Raw genomic sequence first — 15,501 nt, 5'->3', positions numbered from 1 at the left:
GGGAGGTTCAGGCCTGTAACTTGCCCACGTCCTATCTTCTAACGGGAACCGGTGGTACTGGAGGTGCTCTCTGCCTATAGAAACGATCCTCGTTTGCCTTCCTTCATCCGCGTCCTTTATTTCTTATGACCAAGGCCTTCATTTCACACACACAGTTAGGACGCACTCACATGGCCATCAGCCAGTTAGTGTTTCTGGCACTGGCGATATAAGAATGATGTTAAACGTGGGTTTAGCATTCGTTGTGCTCAGAGTGCAATAGAGCAGATAAATATCGTAAACGAGTAACCAGAGCAATACTACTAACTGTGTCTGTGACAAGGGTCAGAGGAGTGACTAATGACTCTTGGCATCAGGATCAGGGACAGTAAGTATCTCAGAAAAGACAAGGCATTCTGGACCAAGGGAGAGCCACAGAGGCATAAAATATTGTGGAATTGGGGAGTTATGAGGTACTGAAAAAGTACAGTGTGAAAAGACTTAAGATGGGGAGAGGTTAATCTATGGATGGAATGTGAAGTATTTTCTGTGTGGGTCTGAGGAATATGACTTTGTTCTGTAGGTAATGACAAGTCTTCAGACGTTTTAAGGAAAGTGGTCGCCTGAGAAAAAAGAGTTTTGAAGTCACTCAGTTCAAGTCACACCTCTCTTTATGTCATTTACTTATGGGTGGCACCACCAACTCAATGGACAGGGGTTTGGGTGGACTCTGGGAGTTGGTGATGGCCTGGCGTGCTGCAGTTCATGGGATAGCAAAGAGTCGGACACGACTGTGCGATTGAACTGAACTGAACTTACTAGCAGTATACCCTTGAGCTTTTTGCTTGACATTTCTGAACTTCAGTGTTCGCATCTGTGAAATGGGTGTAGCCTGAACTGAGAGTATGTTGGATTGTGAGTGACTTAATCATTCAGCAAACATTATTTATTGAGCACCTGTTATACATAATGCCTAGAGAAGTTTTATAGGGAAGGGAAATGCAGTAGGATGAGCCTACAAACCCTAGAAAAATGTGGTAGGTACTGTATCAACCTGTTCAGAACTTAGCATGTTTTTCTATTCAATGCTATTCTTTTCTTTTTTAAAGATTTTTGTTGTTGTTGTGAACCATTATGAAAGTCTTTATTGAATTTGTCACATTATTGCTTCTGTTTTATGTTGTCATGTTTTTAGCCACAAGGCATGTGGGGTCTGAGCTCCCCAACCAGGGATTGAACCCACACCCCTGGCATTAGAAGGGGTGGACCACTGGACCACTGGACCACTATGGAAGTCCCTCACAGCTATTCTTATTCATGTATTCTCGGTTGTTATTGGTAGCATCTCAGACAGAAACCTAGGAATCCTCTATTATCCCTTCTTTGTAACCAATTATCAAATTCAGACTGTTTACCTTTTTATTTTTTTGGTATAAAATTTTATTATGATGAAATGCTTAAGTTTTTATGTGTTCATTTGCTGCATTTTGACATACATGCATACATCTATGTAATCCAATTATATATTAAGATGGAGAGCTTCATAGTCATCCACGTCTAATTCATTGCAACCGGTACACTTAAGGTGAAGCAAAAAACTTCATATCGTGAATGTATATTAATATGTTAGGTATTGGGATAGAAACTGACCATGCAGTGAGTCCTTACCTTCAGGGATCTTTCAGTTAGGTGAGGATACTGATGAGTAAATGTGAGCTTGAGGACACAACTTGAGAATTAAGAAAATAGAGCTTGATTACAGGAGTCCATCCTGCCACCTTGATCTGATCGTCTTTGGGTATGTGGGAGAAATGGAATCTAATCTGAGGTTGATAAGAGTCTAATGAATCATGGGAAGAAGGGGAGAGATATATTCCAAGGATATTCAGGTCCAGGGAAGAGGACAGGGAATGTTATATGTCTAGAGGACAGAGAATAAGAAATGCCAAAAATAGCATTAACGCTTCAAGTGAAAGGCTGGAGAAAGGGTGCAGTTCCCAGTGCAGGTCAACTAGAAGTAGCCTTACCTTTGAGACAAGCAGTTTACGTAAAACGACAGTTCTCTGTCAGTTTATCTTTGCACTCCCTCTGAACCTTATATATAACTCTTATTTTATGCCTCATCAATGTTAGTGAATCATAGCTATTGTTGTCAGGATAATATCAACTACTATTTATTGAGTGTGTTTACTCTACCTTGGAACATACTTCCTGCTTCGGAAGACGTGTGGCAGTGGGACGGCAGGTAGTAGGGGCACAGGTGACTGGAGGGATGTTGCTCTGGGGTGAGGAATACCAGCAGCCACCAGAACCGTGAGGAGACTAGGAAAGAGTTTTTCCCTTAGAGCCTACATTGGGAGGGTGGCCTTGCCAGCAGCTAGGTTTCAGCCCAGTGACACTAAATTCAGGCTTCGCGTCTCCAGAGCGGTGACAGACTGAATTTCTGTGGCTTGAAGCATGTGGTAATTTGTTAGAGCAGCCATTGGAAACAGTGCCCTTGTCACCTCGCCACATGCACGGCATACTTCACTGTGTACGTGTGCTCATGCCTTTCCTGCACGGGGACTGCCTGAACCACCACTGCAGCTTTCGAAATATCCTCGGGTTTCAGTTCAGGATGGTGGAGTAGAAGCCTGTGTGCTCATCTCCTCCCGCGAGAGCACCAAAATTGCAACGAGCTGGTGAACAGCCATCGACAGGAGGATGCTGGAACCCACCAAAAGAAAGATACCCCACGTCCAGAGACAAAGAAGAAGTTGCAGCAAGACGATAGGAGGGGAGTGATCACGATAAAATGAAAATCCCAAACCCACCAGGTGGGTGATGCACAGACTGGAGAACAATAATGCCAATGAAATTCTCGCACTTTTGTGAAGGTTCTGAACCCTACATGAGGCTTCCCAGCCTGAGAATCTGACAAAGGGACTGGGAATCCCCAGGGAACCTGGCCTTGTGGGCCAGCGGGATTCTATTCTAGCCTTTCCAGAGTTCTGAGGGAAAACAGAGACTCCGGTCTTTGAGGGTACAAACAAAATTTTGAACACACGAAGACCCGGAGGAGAGCAGCAGTAACCCCACTGGAGACTGAACCAAAACTAGTGTTGGAGGGCCTCCTGTGGAGGCGTGGGTTGGCAGGGGCTCACTGCAGGAATGGGGGCACTGGAAGGTCTCCCTTGGCTAAACCCTCTTGGAGTTCACCATTAATCCTACCATAGAGTCTATAGACCCCAGGGCTGGGTGGCCCCAGGCCAAACAACAACCAGGGAGGGAGTGCAACCCTACCTATCAGCAGATAATTGGATTAAAGCTTTACTGAGCAAGGCCCTGCCTGCCAGAGCAAGACCCAGTTTTTCCCGTGCCAGTCCTTCCCATCAGGAAGCTTACACAAGCCTCTTAGCCTCATCCATCAGAGGATAGACAGAAGCACAGTTTAGCAGCGGCTAAAACAAAAACTATTACACAAAGTTAACTGCGATGAAAAAGCAGAAAGTTATGTCCCAGATGAAGGGACAAGATAAAACCCCAGAAAAACAACTAAATGAAGTGGAGATAGGTAACCTTTCAGAAAAAGAATTCAGAATAATGATAGTGAAGAAGATCCAGGATCTTGGGAAAAGAATGGAGGCAAAGATTGAGAAGATACAAGAAATGTTTATCAAGGACTTAGAAGAACTAAAGAACAAGCAAACAGAGATGAAGAATACACTAGAAGGAACCAATAGCAGAGTAACAGGCAGAAGAATGGATAGATGACCTGGAGGACAGAATGGTGGAAATCACTGCCACAGAAGAGAATATAGAAAATAGAGTGAAAAGAAATGGAGACAGCCTAAGAGACCTCTGGGACAACATTAAACACACCAACATTCACACTGTCAGGGTCCCAGAAGGAGAAGAGAGAAAGGACCTGAGAAAATATTTGAAGAGATAATAGCTGGAAACTTCCCAAACATGGGAAAGGAAATAGTCAACCAAGTTCTGGCAGCATAGAGAGTCCCAGGAAGGATAAACCCAAGGAGGAACACACTGAGACACATAGTAATCAAACTGACAAAATTTAAAGACAGAGATAAAATATTAAAACCAAAAAGGAAAAAAATGGCAAATAACATACATGGGAATTCCCATCAGGCTATCAGCTGATTTCTCAGCAGAAACTCTACAACCCAGAAGGGAATGGCATGATGGATTTAAAGTGATGAAAGGGAAGAACCTACAACCAAGAATACTCTACTCAGCAAGACTCCTTCAGATTTGATGGAGAAATCAAAAGCTTTTCAGACAAGCGAAAGTTAAGAGAATTCAGCACAACCAAACCAGCATTACAACAAATGCTAAAGGAACTTCTCTAGGCAGGAAACAGTAGAAGGGAATGATCTACAGGAAATAAACCCCAAACAATTAAGAAAATGGCACTAGGATCATACGTATCAATAAATACCTTAAATGTAAATAGATTAAATGCACCAACCAAAAGACATAGACTGGCTGGGTGGATGAAAACATGTGCATGTATGCCCTTCCACTCACCACATCACTCTGCTTGACCCTCCCTAAGTTGTATGTAGTTATTTTATATTGTTAATCATTTTCCAATTATGGCTTGCAGTTGTAATTATCTTTTATTTTCTATTGATTGTGAAAACTGATAAGTATCTTTTACTGTTGTGATTACATAACTATGACTAGAGTGTTACTCATTTAATATTATTGTATCATGATTGATCAGCAGAAAAATAACAGAACTCTGTATCACCAAAACTAGGATCTAATAGAAGAACCTGTCATCACTTTTTACAATCCAGATGCATATCAGAATTATCTTGAAATTTTTTGAAAAGTACAAATGCTCAGGTATTGCTTTTTTTCTCCAGAGCTCCAGATATGTTTCTAATGAGCAGTCATGTTTAAAAACAACTGGACTATATGATGCTCTTTTACTTTTATCTAGTTTGTTTCATTTTTTCTATTTCATAGTCAGTGCTCCCATTTCATTTAGTTTTATGTTCTCCAGTTTTTCCATCTCTTTTTCTGGGGGGAGATGTTCTTTCTCAAGCCTTTGTCAAGTGTAGTAGAAAAGCTTTTGTATACATATATATATATGTATGATATATGTATTTTATAAACATGAATTTTTGCTTAATTGGAAAAATTATGACTTTTTGATTTTACTTGTTTGATTTAGTATGAATAGAATGTTAGATTTCTAATTAAAAAATAGAAATGCAACAAGCAACAAAGGTTTACTGTATAACATAGGGAACTGTAGTCAACATCTTGTAATAACCTATGATGGAAAATAAATTCAAAAATAATATATGTGTATTTGTATAACTGAATTACCTTGCTGTGCACCTGAAACATTGTAAGTCCACTATACTTCAATAAAATATTTTTTTTTTTTAAAAGAAAGAAATACTCTATTTGTGAAGATCCAGTCCAAAAGCAACTTCCTGATCCCTTTAGGGAGAATAAATCATTGTTAGCTCTGTTTGGTAACTGATAACGCCCCAAGTGAATAGAATAGTTCCATAAATAGTATTGTGTGCTTAATAAGGAACTGTGGAGTGAGTTCATTCTATCATGTATTAGAATTGTTGGGTCTCCTGTTTCTTCCATTAGATTTTTTTTGCTTTTTTTATTTTTAAAATTGAGATATAATTAACATGTAGCATTGTTAAGTTCAAGATATACAGCATGTTGATTTATCCATTTATATATTGCAGCATGATTCCCACCATAGCTTGGCTATCAGCTCTACCATATCTCATAATTCTCTTTTTTGTGTGTGGTGAGAACATTTATATCTAGTCTCTTAGTTACGAAGTCTACAGTACAGTATTGTTGACTGTAATCACTATGCCATGCATTCAGTCTCCAGAACTTATTCAGTCTTCTAGTTGTAAGTTCTTACCCTCACCTGGTTTAATTTTTCATTATTCCTCATCTTCTTGTCTCCATCCCTGTGCCTGAGCCTTCATTCTGGCTGTTGCGTCTCCTCCGGAATCTGCTTCGTCTTCTCGAATTCATTTTCTCTCATGAGAAGGGTCACACTTTAAGCGATACTGGTCAAGTGCTGAGCTCTTGGGAGCTGTCAGGTGGCCGCTGATGTCCGGCGTCATGCCAGGATGTGTCTCTGCGTTCTGCTGCTGAGTCAGGACCTGAAGGCTCCCTCTCTGTTGGGTTTGCTACGAGCCTCACTGTACCTTTCCTCACCTCTTGCCCAAGGCCTGCTTGCTTGTTCTCTGTCTAGCTACCTTCCGCCAGATAGATGCCTGGGACATTCTCATCATTTGCTGTTTGCTGGAACCCAAAGCTTTTAATACTTAACCCGGTCATGCTATGGTAGATTTAACATGGGCCCAACCTCTGCGTTTGTTTTAGGAATGTGTTCTACTCTTAATCATAAGATTTGAAGCCTTTTTTTTTTAAAATCTCATTCTTTAATAAGATTTCTCTTCTCTCTGCCCTCATAGAAAGTGTTTTATATTTGCTGCGATCCTGCCATTGAAATGATCGAACTCATGGTCTTTGACTTCTTATTCTTCCGCCCTGATGAGAAACTGTCTTGCAGTGGGGTGGGGAGGGGGTGCCTTTTTTCTCTTTTCTTGTTCTGTCCATTTTTAGTCTACTTGACTGCGTGGAGCGTGACTGTCCATGAAGGTAAGATGGACTTCGAGATCTACATGGAGGCTTTCAGGTTGAAGGTGTCTGTGTCTCAGTTCTTTATCACAATGCTTTGTGCCTATTTGGTGAATTTGTCACCTGCAGACAGCTCCCTCATCACACAGACAGTGAACTTTCTATTCTGCTTGTCTTCTCTTTGTGTAACAGTTGGGAGTTGAGAAGAGCATGAACTCACCTCTTTGTATTTTGTTTTGATGCTCTAGGTCAGGATGGCTAACTGGTTGGCTTCCCACATGGTGCCCTACATCAACCTCACACCTTAAAGAAGCTGAAGAGAAAATTTTAAAATGTAAGGTTTTCTTCTTATAAATGAACTGAACTGTTTACTAAAATAGGTCCAATATATTGCATTGCCTTGAAACTGAAGATAAGATTCTGTTGTGTGTTAGTTGTTGGCAAAAGAATTTTTTTTCCTTTTTCATGTCATCAGTGTGTGTAAGTGTGGAAAGAAGGCAAGGGTTCTCAAACCTTCTGGTCTTGAAGTCCTTTTATACTCTTCAATTAAGAAGTACCCCTAGGGTGTTTGTTTAGTGGTTATAGCTATCAGTAGTTACTGTATTAAAAATTAAAACTGTATAATTTAAACTATGGTAACTTATTAATTTACTTAAAAACCCTAGCAATAAATGCACCGAAGCTTAAATAAGTTTTCTAAAAATAGCTACTTTCTGAACAAATGTATGGAGACAAGTAACATTGTTTACAAGTTTACAGCTCTGTTTAATGTCTGGCTTAAGGTAAGATCCCTGGATGCCTATATGTGCTTCTGCATTTAGACTGTTGGTCATCACTTACCATGTGTTCTCTGGAAGGCTCCAGTGTATACCCATCTGAGAATGAGAGTGGAAAAAACAGGTAAAGTCTGAGACTGTTTCGAAAATAGTTTTGACCTGGGAAGGCCTCTCCAAAGGGTCCCCAGCTCACCAGAGGCCCCCAGACTGTGCTTTGAGAGCAGCCTGCAGGTGCTGCAGCGCGAGCAGCCTTGCCTTTGGAACAGATGGTGGAGGACAGCCCTGTGACCTCGTCTAGGCCCAGGAGCAGCCGGGGCTTACAGGATCTTGGGCAAGCCCGTTCTCTGTCTCCTAGCTTTTGCCTGTAAGAGGAAGTGGGTGTGGTGATCCTTAGAATTCTTCCTGGTTCTAGGATTGTAGGATTCTTGATGTTGACATCATAGTATGGAAACTTTTTCGTTTTTGTTGTTTCTTGTGAGTGCTGAAGTGTACCCACAGGTGTACTCTCAGAGTATTCCTTCGTATCTGTGGATATACTTTCAAGTAATGTTGTTTACTGTGCAGTTTTGTTTAGAGGAGGAGGTTAAGTGGTGTACATCTGTGATTATTGTGTATGTTTGTGCAGTTACTTACACCTGTTTTTCATCCTCTCTGCCACAAATGAATTTTGTTGTAAATTTGAATGATTCAGGAATAAGTGACCGTAACTGGATATATCCCTGGAGGGGGACAGTTAGCCTTTTTACGTGTATTTTTAACATGAAACTCCATTGGGTAATCTTGTTCTCTCCAAAGCTGGGAAGGTTGTCATTGTGGTTTACTAAGTGAAAAAATTCTTGTCAGGAGATTTTTTTTTTTAAAAAAAAGGTCAGGAGCACTAGGAACTCATTTCATATGTCTAATGAACATAATGATTTCCTCCTGCTAGGTTCTAGGGATGCAAATAGGAGAATCGGCCCCTGCTCCGATGTCAGACACAGGAGCACCAACTAATACAGGGAGATGAGCTCTCATAGAGGTCTCAGGCAGTTTTTATAGGAATACTCACACGATATCTGTGTTCAAAATGCCAGTGTGGTTGGGCTTGGCACTAACGCCAGCTCACCTCCCTCTCCAGACTGCTGTCATTTCCCCTCACTCAGGTAACGTGGACTTCGTTAATATTCTCAACAAATGCTGGGTTTCCCTTTTGGCCACCATGTGGGGACAAAACTGAAGATGTTATCTCAGGTTAAAGGGAAGAAACTCGCGGTTCTCCGGTGTTTGTCCACTGCAGACATATATGCGCAATTCCTTAAGGGATATATCTAAAGTGAAGCTGTTCAGTTGATAATGTGAGGTAAAAGGGTTTCAAATTAGTTCCATCTTTAGTCAGGTTGGGGGGAGATGTAAAGTATTTAGTCCTGTAGCACTGAGGATAAGAAAGATGTTTTATCTACACAACTGTGATTATTTATTTTCTCTGGAGTATTTATTTTGTGGATCTGAACTCAGACTACCTGGCACTCCCATTGGAGAGTTCCTGCCATACCCTGTGATCTTTTCCTACTAAACCTAGTGGTGGCTTAAGATTTCAACACATGTTCAATATGCATCCTGTCAATCCTTCCCTAAATTCATGATGACTTTCCAGGAAAAAGTGTTTCTTTTGAGTCTGACTTCAATCTCTAATGCTTAACCTTCAAGTGTTCTACACATACAAGGTACTATTACTTTGTTATTGTCGGTAAAGCCAGAGACGTTAAAATAATGGATTCAGTGACCACTGTGTCCCTCTCTAGCACCCTCCACTGATGGATGTGGAAGGAAGTCCAAAGAGCTAATATGACTTGCCAGGAAACTTAGGACACAGGTACTTGAGAGTTGTCTGAGATAGCTCTTCCTACTAAGGTGTGAGATATGGTCATTGAGAGTTACTTGGTTCAATAAAATGTGTACTGTTTTTTAAGGGCTGATATAGTAAAGGCTAAAATCATGTAAATGCATACTAGGTGGTTCCTAGATGATTAATTTCCAGTTGCTCTGAGACTACTCCCCTTCTCAGAAGTCGTGAGGCTAAACAGAGTTTCTCTTTTTTATGTTTCCGTTAGGTGTCCCCTGCACATACAAAAAAGGACCTGTTCGTATATCTAATGGAAATAAAATATGGACGCTGAGGCTCTCTCATAATATTTCAAATAAGACTCCACTTGTCCTCCTCCATGGTTTTGGAGGAGGTCTTGGACTCTGGGCACTGAATTTTGCCGATCTTTGCACCAATAGACCCGTCTATGCTTTTGACCTGCTGGGCTTTGGACGAAGTAGTCGACCCAGATTTGACAGCGATGCGGAAGAAGTGGAGAATCAGTTTGTGGAATCCATTGAAGAGTGGCGATGCGCCCTTGGACTGGAGAAAATGATCTTGCTTGGACACAACCTAGGTGGGTTCCTGGCTGCTGCTTACTCACTGAAGTACCCATCCAGGTGAGTGGGGGTGTCAGAAGAGAGGCATCCAAGCATCCGTTTCCAGTTCCCCTCTTTGGTGGTGGTTGGTGTCTGATCCTTCAAAAACAGACATTCTCTTAAAGGATCCTGTAGATCGAACAGCCACAGCTGATGGCCAGTTTAGTAGCAGAAATAATATTGTCTGGTTTTCCTGTTATGTCTGCTACATAGGAGGCTTGTGAAAGGACTTTTTATTTATTAGAATGTACACAATTTAAGCCACAAGTAAAAACTGTTGTGTTGTTGTGATTTACAGTTATTATCATCATTAGACCTATGGACCCAGCAGGCTTTTCCTAGCCTTTTCCAGGTTTCAGGAAGCAGCAGTAAGAAACCAGAGAAATTAGAACACATAGGCTCTTGTGCTGTCTTTATGGCTTAGAGAAAATCACTTAACTCTAAATTTTAGTTTCCTCATCTCTAAGCTACAGAAAATACACCCACATTATATCTTGTAACATTTTTATTCTACTGTGCCCTAACCTTTATTGCTATAGAATTTTTTGTCAGAGTCATTAAATTAATGATTGTTCACTTCAGAATCTTTGTAGCATCTCCTCCTTCCTTTACTGTGTTTTCTTATGCTGTTTCCTATTATTTCTGTTGCTAATCTGAGAGGAGGTCACATTGGCATGCTCAGAAAATAGAAGCAAAGCTCATTTTTGTTTTGTTCATCTTTTTGGAAAGAAAACAAAAAATGGTGAGCATTTTTGTTCTGCTAGTGTGTTTTTCCACTGGAGTCATGGACTCATCCGGAATCGTGACCGACTCTGAGGCTGGTGTCTGTGAGTGGGATGATGGCCACTTGCAGAGTGTGGGTGCGCCTGCCAGGCCGTGCCGCTGCATCGCTGCAGGTGCTGTTCACACAGCACAGTCCGCTCGGTGCTGGAGGGTGAAACAGTCTTGCCAACCGGCAGGTCTGTGCTTTCAAAAGAAATCCGGATTTCCTTCTTCTAGTTGGCTTTTTGGGATTACTGTCTTTTTCAAGTCCTACTCTCAGTGATAAACAACTGCCTGTGTTTGTGGGGAAAGAGCGATTGCTCTTCTGGTGTGAGGCAACATGGCTGTCTGTGGAGGCTGGGCTTCCCCTGCTTCTGGTCAGGTATCTATTTTGCTTTTATTGGAGTGTAACCACTTTACAGTGTTGTGGTAGTTTCTGCTGGGCAACAGTGTGAATCGGCTCTGTGTACGCATATACCTTCTCCCTCTGAGTCTCCCTTCCCCCACACCCCACTCCCCAGCCGCCTGGTCGTCACGGAGCCCTGAGCTGGGCGGCCTGAGCTGCACGGTGGTGCCCCACTCACTGTCTGTTTCACACAGTCACGTGTGTATGGCATTGTTGCTCTCTCGGTTCATCCCACCCTCCCCTTTCCCTCTGTGTCCGTAAGTCCATTCTTCTTGTCAGTCTTGTGGTATTTATTCCCTGAAGGTGGGACGTGGCACTCAGTGGGCCAGGCTCTGGTCATGAAACCGTACGTCACAAGTTCCTGACCCTTCATGGCTATCTGCCATTTAGGTCACTTGGTGAGATTTTCATTTGCAGTTGGGAAATGCTCTAAAGAAATAAGATGCTTCAGTGATTTAGAAGGGAATAACCACTTGAAAACCATCTATAAAAGAGAATAAGGGAGCAGAAGAAGTATGTAAAATAAAGCATTGAATTGACTACATTTTAGAAAATGATTCTTGAATGTTTGTGCCTAATAAATCTGAACTACTGTGTGAGGACCAAGAACCACTAAGTATTAGCAATGGATGAATGAGAGAATGCTTGAAATAATTAGCTTGTTTAAATTGGCTGATTGCTGCTAAATAGAGTGAAACTACAGAATATGGTGGATATGAAGGCCTATGTTTTTTGCTGCATAAAAATTGAATCTTGAAACACAAGTTGATTTCACAATAACAAGGTTCTTTGGGTTTTCAGAGATCCCAAGTCATGAGTGAAGGCCAGTGTGTTTTTTTCTTATTACTATTAATGGTCCCCACTTGTGTTAATTTCTTACCTTACAGAAATTTTTCCTCCTCCATCCTGACAAAGCAAATTAGTTCAAATTTACATAGACGATCTAATGTTATGGCTAACTGAACAATTCAGCAGAGTCACAGATCCAGATGAAGTTAAACACAAGTGATGGCCACCTACATGTGTTCATAATTATAGCAAGCTCACAGTCAGTGAGGTTTAGCATAGGTGTTTCTTCAAGTTGCACTCATACTAAACACATGGGTGGTCGTCAGGGTCACCATCTGTGGGATCTGAGAGGTTTCACCTGAGCCAGAAAAGCTGCTGGGTGGCATATATGTATTTCCTCTGGTGCAGCAGAGTAGTCTGCTTTGTATTGTAAGGAACTGCCTACTCTAAATGTCACTTATCCAACTTTAACTTGAGCCAAGTACCCTTTTAAAAACTTTTGTTTAATTATTGTGAGAGAGAGGTACAGAGATGCCTTATGTAATCCCTGTTCCTACATGTGCACAGCGTCCCCTACAAGGACCATTTTTATTATGCTGTCATGAGTTTAAAATCAATCTTTGCATTTCACAAAGACTTAAGTGGTAGGGTGAGAAGAAGGGGAAAATGGTCTAATAGAGACCAAATGAAATTCAGTTAATTTCCTTCACTCACTGTGCATCTTGTCTTTTTTTTTGAGTGGACTTTGAGAATACCACTTTCTGCTTTGCCGCCTCAGGTATGACAGATACAGTTTTCATCATTTTTCTCCTAAGAGAACCACAGCTCTTTAACTTCTGTTGTTTCTATGCATGGAGAAAAAAACCACAGAAGCAACATTTTTTTTTTTACTTACTGGGACTTAAGTCCCAATCTATACGTATTAACCCTGTCTTTTATGGGCAGCCCCGTTCTTTCATTCTTGGTTTATTTTTATAGGATGGTTTGGGGAGAAGAGTGAAAATTCCTAGTTTAAAGTACTTGTTTAGGAAGGATTCCAATAATAGAGAACAAGTGAAAACGGATTTTTTCCAGTTTTTGGTACATTAGGTCAGCCTGTGTGCTTGATCTCTATGAGCAGCAGAGTGCCTCTGTCCGTAAAAGTTGTTCTACCTTGTGGCAGTGACCCCATATAGTTCCCAAATTCTTGATACTGATGATCAAGAATCAGTAATGAATGATTAAGCAATTGTGATACTTGATGTAAGAGTACCTGGCTAAACCCTCCTCTGAAATACCAGTGTTGAATGAAACACTAGCATTATAATCCAGCAGGTTGTGTGTGTTTAAATAATGTTGAGTGACTTTGTGTGCCTGTAAGGCTTACAGTGCATTGGGGGAAGAGACAGAGATAACCACATGAGTAGCATGCCAGCTGTGAGATCTCTTGATGAATACCTGGCCCTGTCTCAGGGTCCCTTATGGTACTCTTAAGAAGTACAACTGGAGCTGACATGGAGGTCTCAAAGGAAAGTAGCAGGAGAGCACTCTAGGCAGTAGGGACAGAAATCGCAAAGGCCCTGGGCCATTCTGGAAAAGCAGTGTGGTGGATGGGCCCAGAAGTTACAAACTGATTAATAGATTATTCCATATGGAGGCACAAACCTCATGTTCCTTTCCCAAAAATGACCTTAGTTCATCTCAGTTCTCGTACCATGATGTGTAATAATTAGGCAGGTTGCCTGTGATTTTACTTGTAGACTGGTGTGCTGTATGACAAGCAGGAACCACTGTGTGAGGTGTCCTGGACTGCTGTGCTACACCGCAAAATCTTCTTCATCAAGCAGCATCTGATCACCGTAAGGTGGCAACAGAGGGAGAGTAGAGGAAACCAGCAAAAATAGCCAGAGATACCATCTCCTTTCTTACATCTGTGCGTTCCTTTTTAATTTTCTTTTACTTCGGGCTCCTGCCACTCAGGATCCCATGGGCTACTCTGCTGGCTCAGTGGTAAAGAATTCACCTGCCAAGTAGGAGAGATCCAGGAGAGGTAGGTTTGATCCCTGGGTCAGGAAGATCTCCTGGAGGAGGAAACAGCAACCTGCTCCATTTTTGCCTGGAAAATCCCATGGGTAGAGGAGCGTGGCAGGCTACAGTCCACAGGGTTGCAAAATGACTTAGGAACTAAACAACAAGAAGTCAGGATCCTGTACAAAGACAGTCTGTTTTTTATAGGTATTTGTTATAAACTAAGGAAAAGGGACACTATGAAAACTTTTATTAAAACTTAGAAAGTGTTTAGCAAAGAGATCATTCCAAGTCACAACAGAATAGGTTACATCTGGTCTTTTTCACTCAAAGGTTTTCAGATCATTTTGCTTTTGATCTTGCCTGGCTGTCTCCTGACCGTATGGAGCTGGGTTGAGCATTTCTTATTGGTTCCTCTTGAGATGAAAGACTGACTGTTCTACTTAACCCAGTTAGAGGTATTTAAGTTCATTGTTGTGTGCTCCACCCTCCCCTCAGTAGCTTGTAACTAATGGGAAATACCTGGGGCTAACTTCATCTTGAGAAGGTCTCATTTGTGCACTGACTTCTTTCTTGTTCTTTTCCTTGTTCCCTAGTAGGTCCTGTAAACTCCTTTGTACACTTTGGTTCTGGGTCTGGCTGTTTTGTTGTATTATTACTGGCTGGTGGCTGACTTTATGTCACATGAATGTCTGCTTTGTATAGCCTTGTTGGCATTTAGGCTCAGCTGTCCCATGAGCATGTTGGAGCAGGTGTTATCTACTTCTTAGGCCTAGAGGCTGTAATCTGGTCATCATCTTCAGACTCAAGACCTACTGTAATGACTAAGCTGGAGAAGAATGCTTCTTTATGTTTTGAAACTGATGAATTGTTCTCTTGTTCCTGCTTTGCTGGTTCTTTGTTTTTCTTGTAGTTTGCATTAGTCTCTGAATCTCATGAAGATGTCTGATAAGCTGACTCACATGCTGTCTGGCTAGACCCATTCTTTAAGCCTAGATGTGAGCTGACAATCCCATCAAGCTGTCTTCTCTGGGATATTAGAAGGTGGGTTCTGGATTACTGTAGAGTTTGGATCCCAGGTAGAGCAATGGTAAAGAATCTACTTGAAAGTGCAGGAGACACAGGAGACGCAGGTTCGATCCCTGCATTGGGGAGCTCCCCTGGAGATGGAAATGGCAACCCACTCCAGTATTCTTGCCTGGAGAATCCCATGGACAGAAGAGCTGGCCGGGCTACAGTTCATGGGGTTGCAGAGTTGGATGCGACTAAGTGACTGAGCACTCACACACACACATACATTAAAAGTACATGATTCCTGTGAAATGAGTCACACAGTACATCTCAGCTTTCTTCTCATGTCACGAGATGAAAGATGGGGCTGAGTATTCTCCAAGGCTCCATGGAGCTCTATGCTCTGGGTCTGTTCTCTGAAGCTTTCTGTCTGAGAAAATGCTGTCATAGCAAAGTACTCATTACTAACTAATCTGTGCTGACAAAATACTAAAACTTTTTATTATTCATTAATTTATTCTGGCTCTTCTGGACCTGGGCTGCTGTGCGGGCTTCTCTGTAGTTGCAGCGAGCGGGAGGTGCTCTCTAGTTGGGGTGTTTGGGCTTCTCATTGCAGTGGCTTCTCTTCTTATGAAGCACAGGCTCCAGGTACGTGGGCTCAGTAGTTGCGGCGCACGGGCTTTATTG

The 15,501-nt window shown here is 41.8% G+C and overlaps 1 protein-coding gene across 1 annotated transcript in view; it reads left to right on the top strand.

The window, feature by feature from the left end:
- ABHD5 (abhydrolase domain containing 5, lysophosphatidic acid acyltransferase) overlaps nt 1–15,501 on the top strand; it is a 38,736-nt gene that overhangs the window by 13,794 nt on the left and 9,441 nt on the right. Inside the window, exons 2-3 of the mRNA XM_052636838.1 lie at nt 6,870–6,955; nt 9,488–9,860. Of these exons, the coding sequence (XP_052492798.1) occupies nt 6,870–6,955; nt 9,488–9,860 (459 nt within the window). The remainder of the gene's footprint in view (nt 1–6,869; nt 6,956–9,487; nt 9,861–15,501) is intronic.

Source organism: Budorcas taxicolor, chromosome 1 (genome assembly GCF_023091745.1).
Source record: "Budorcas taxicolor isolate Tak-1 chromosome 1, Takin1.1, whole genome shotgun sequence".
Lineage (NCBI taxonomy): Eukaryota > Metazoa > Chordata > Mammalia > Artiodactyla > Bovidae > Budorcas > Budorcas taxicolor.
This window is presented reverse-complemented; position numbering and strand designations above follow the sequence as displayed.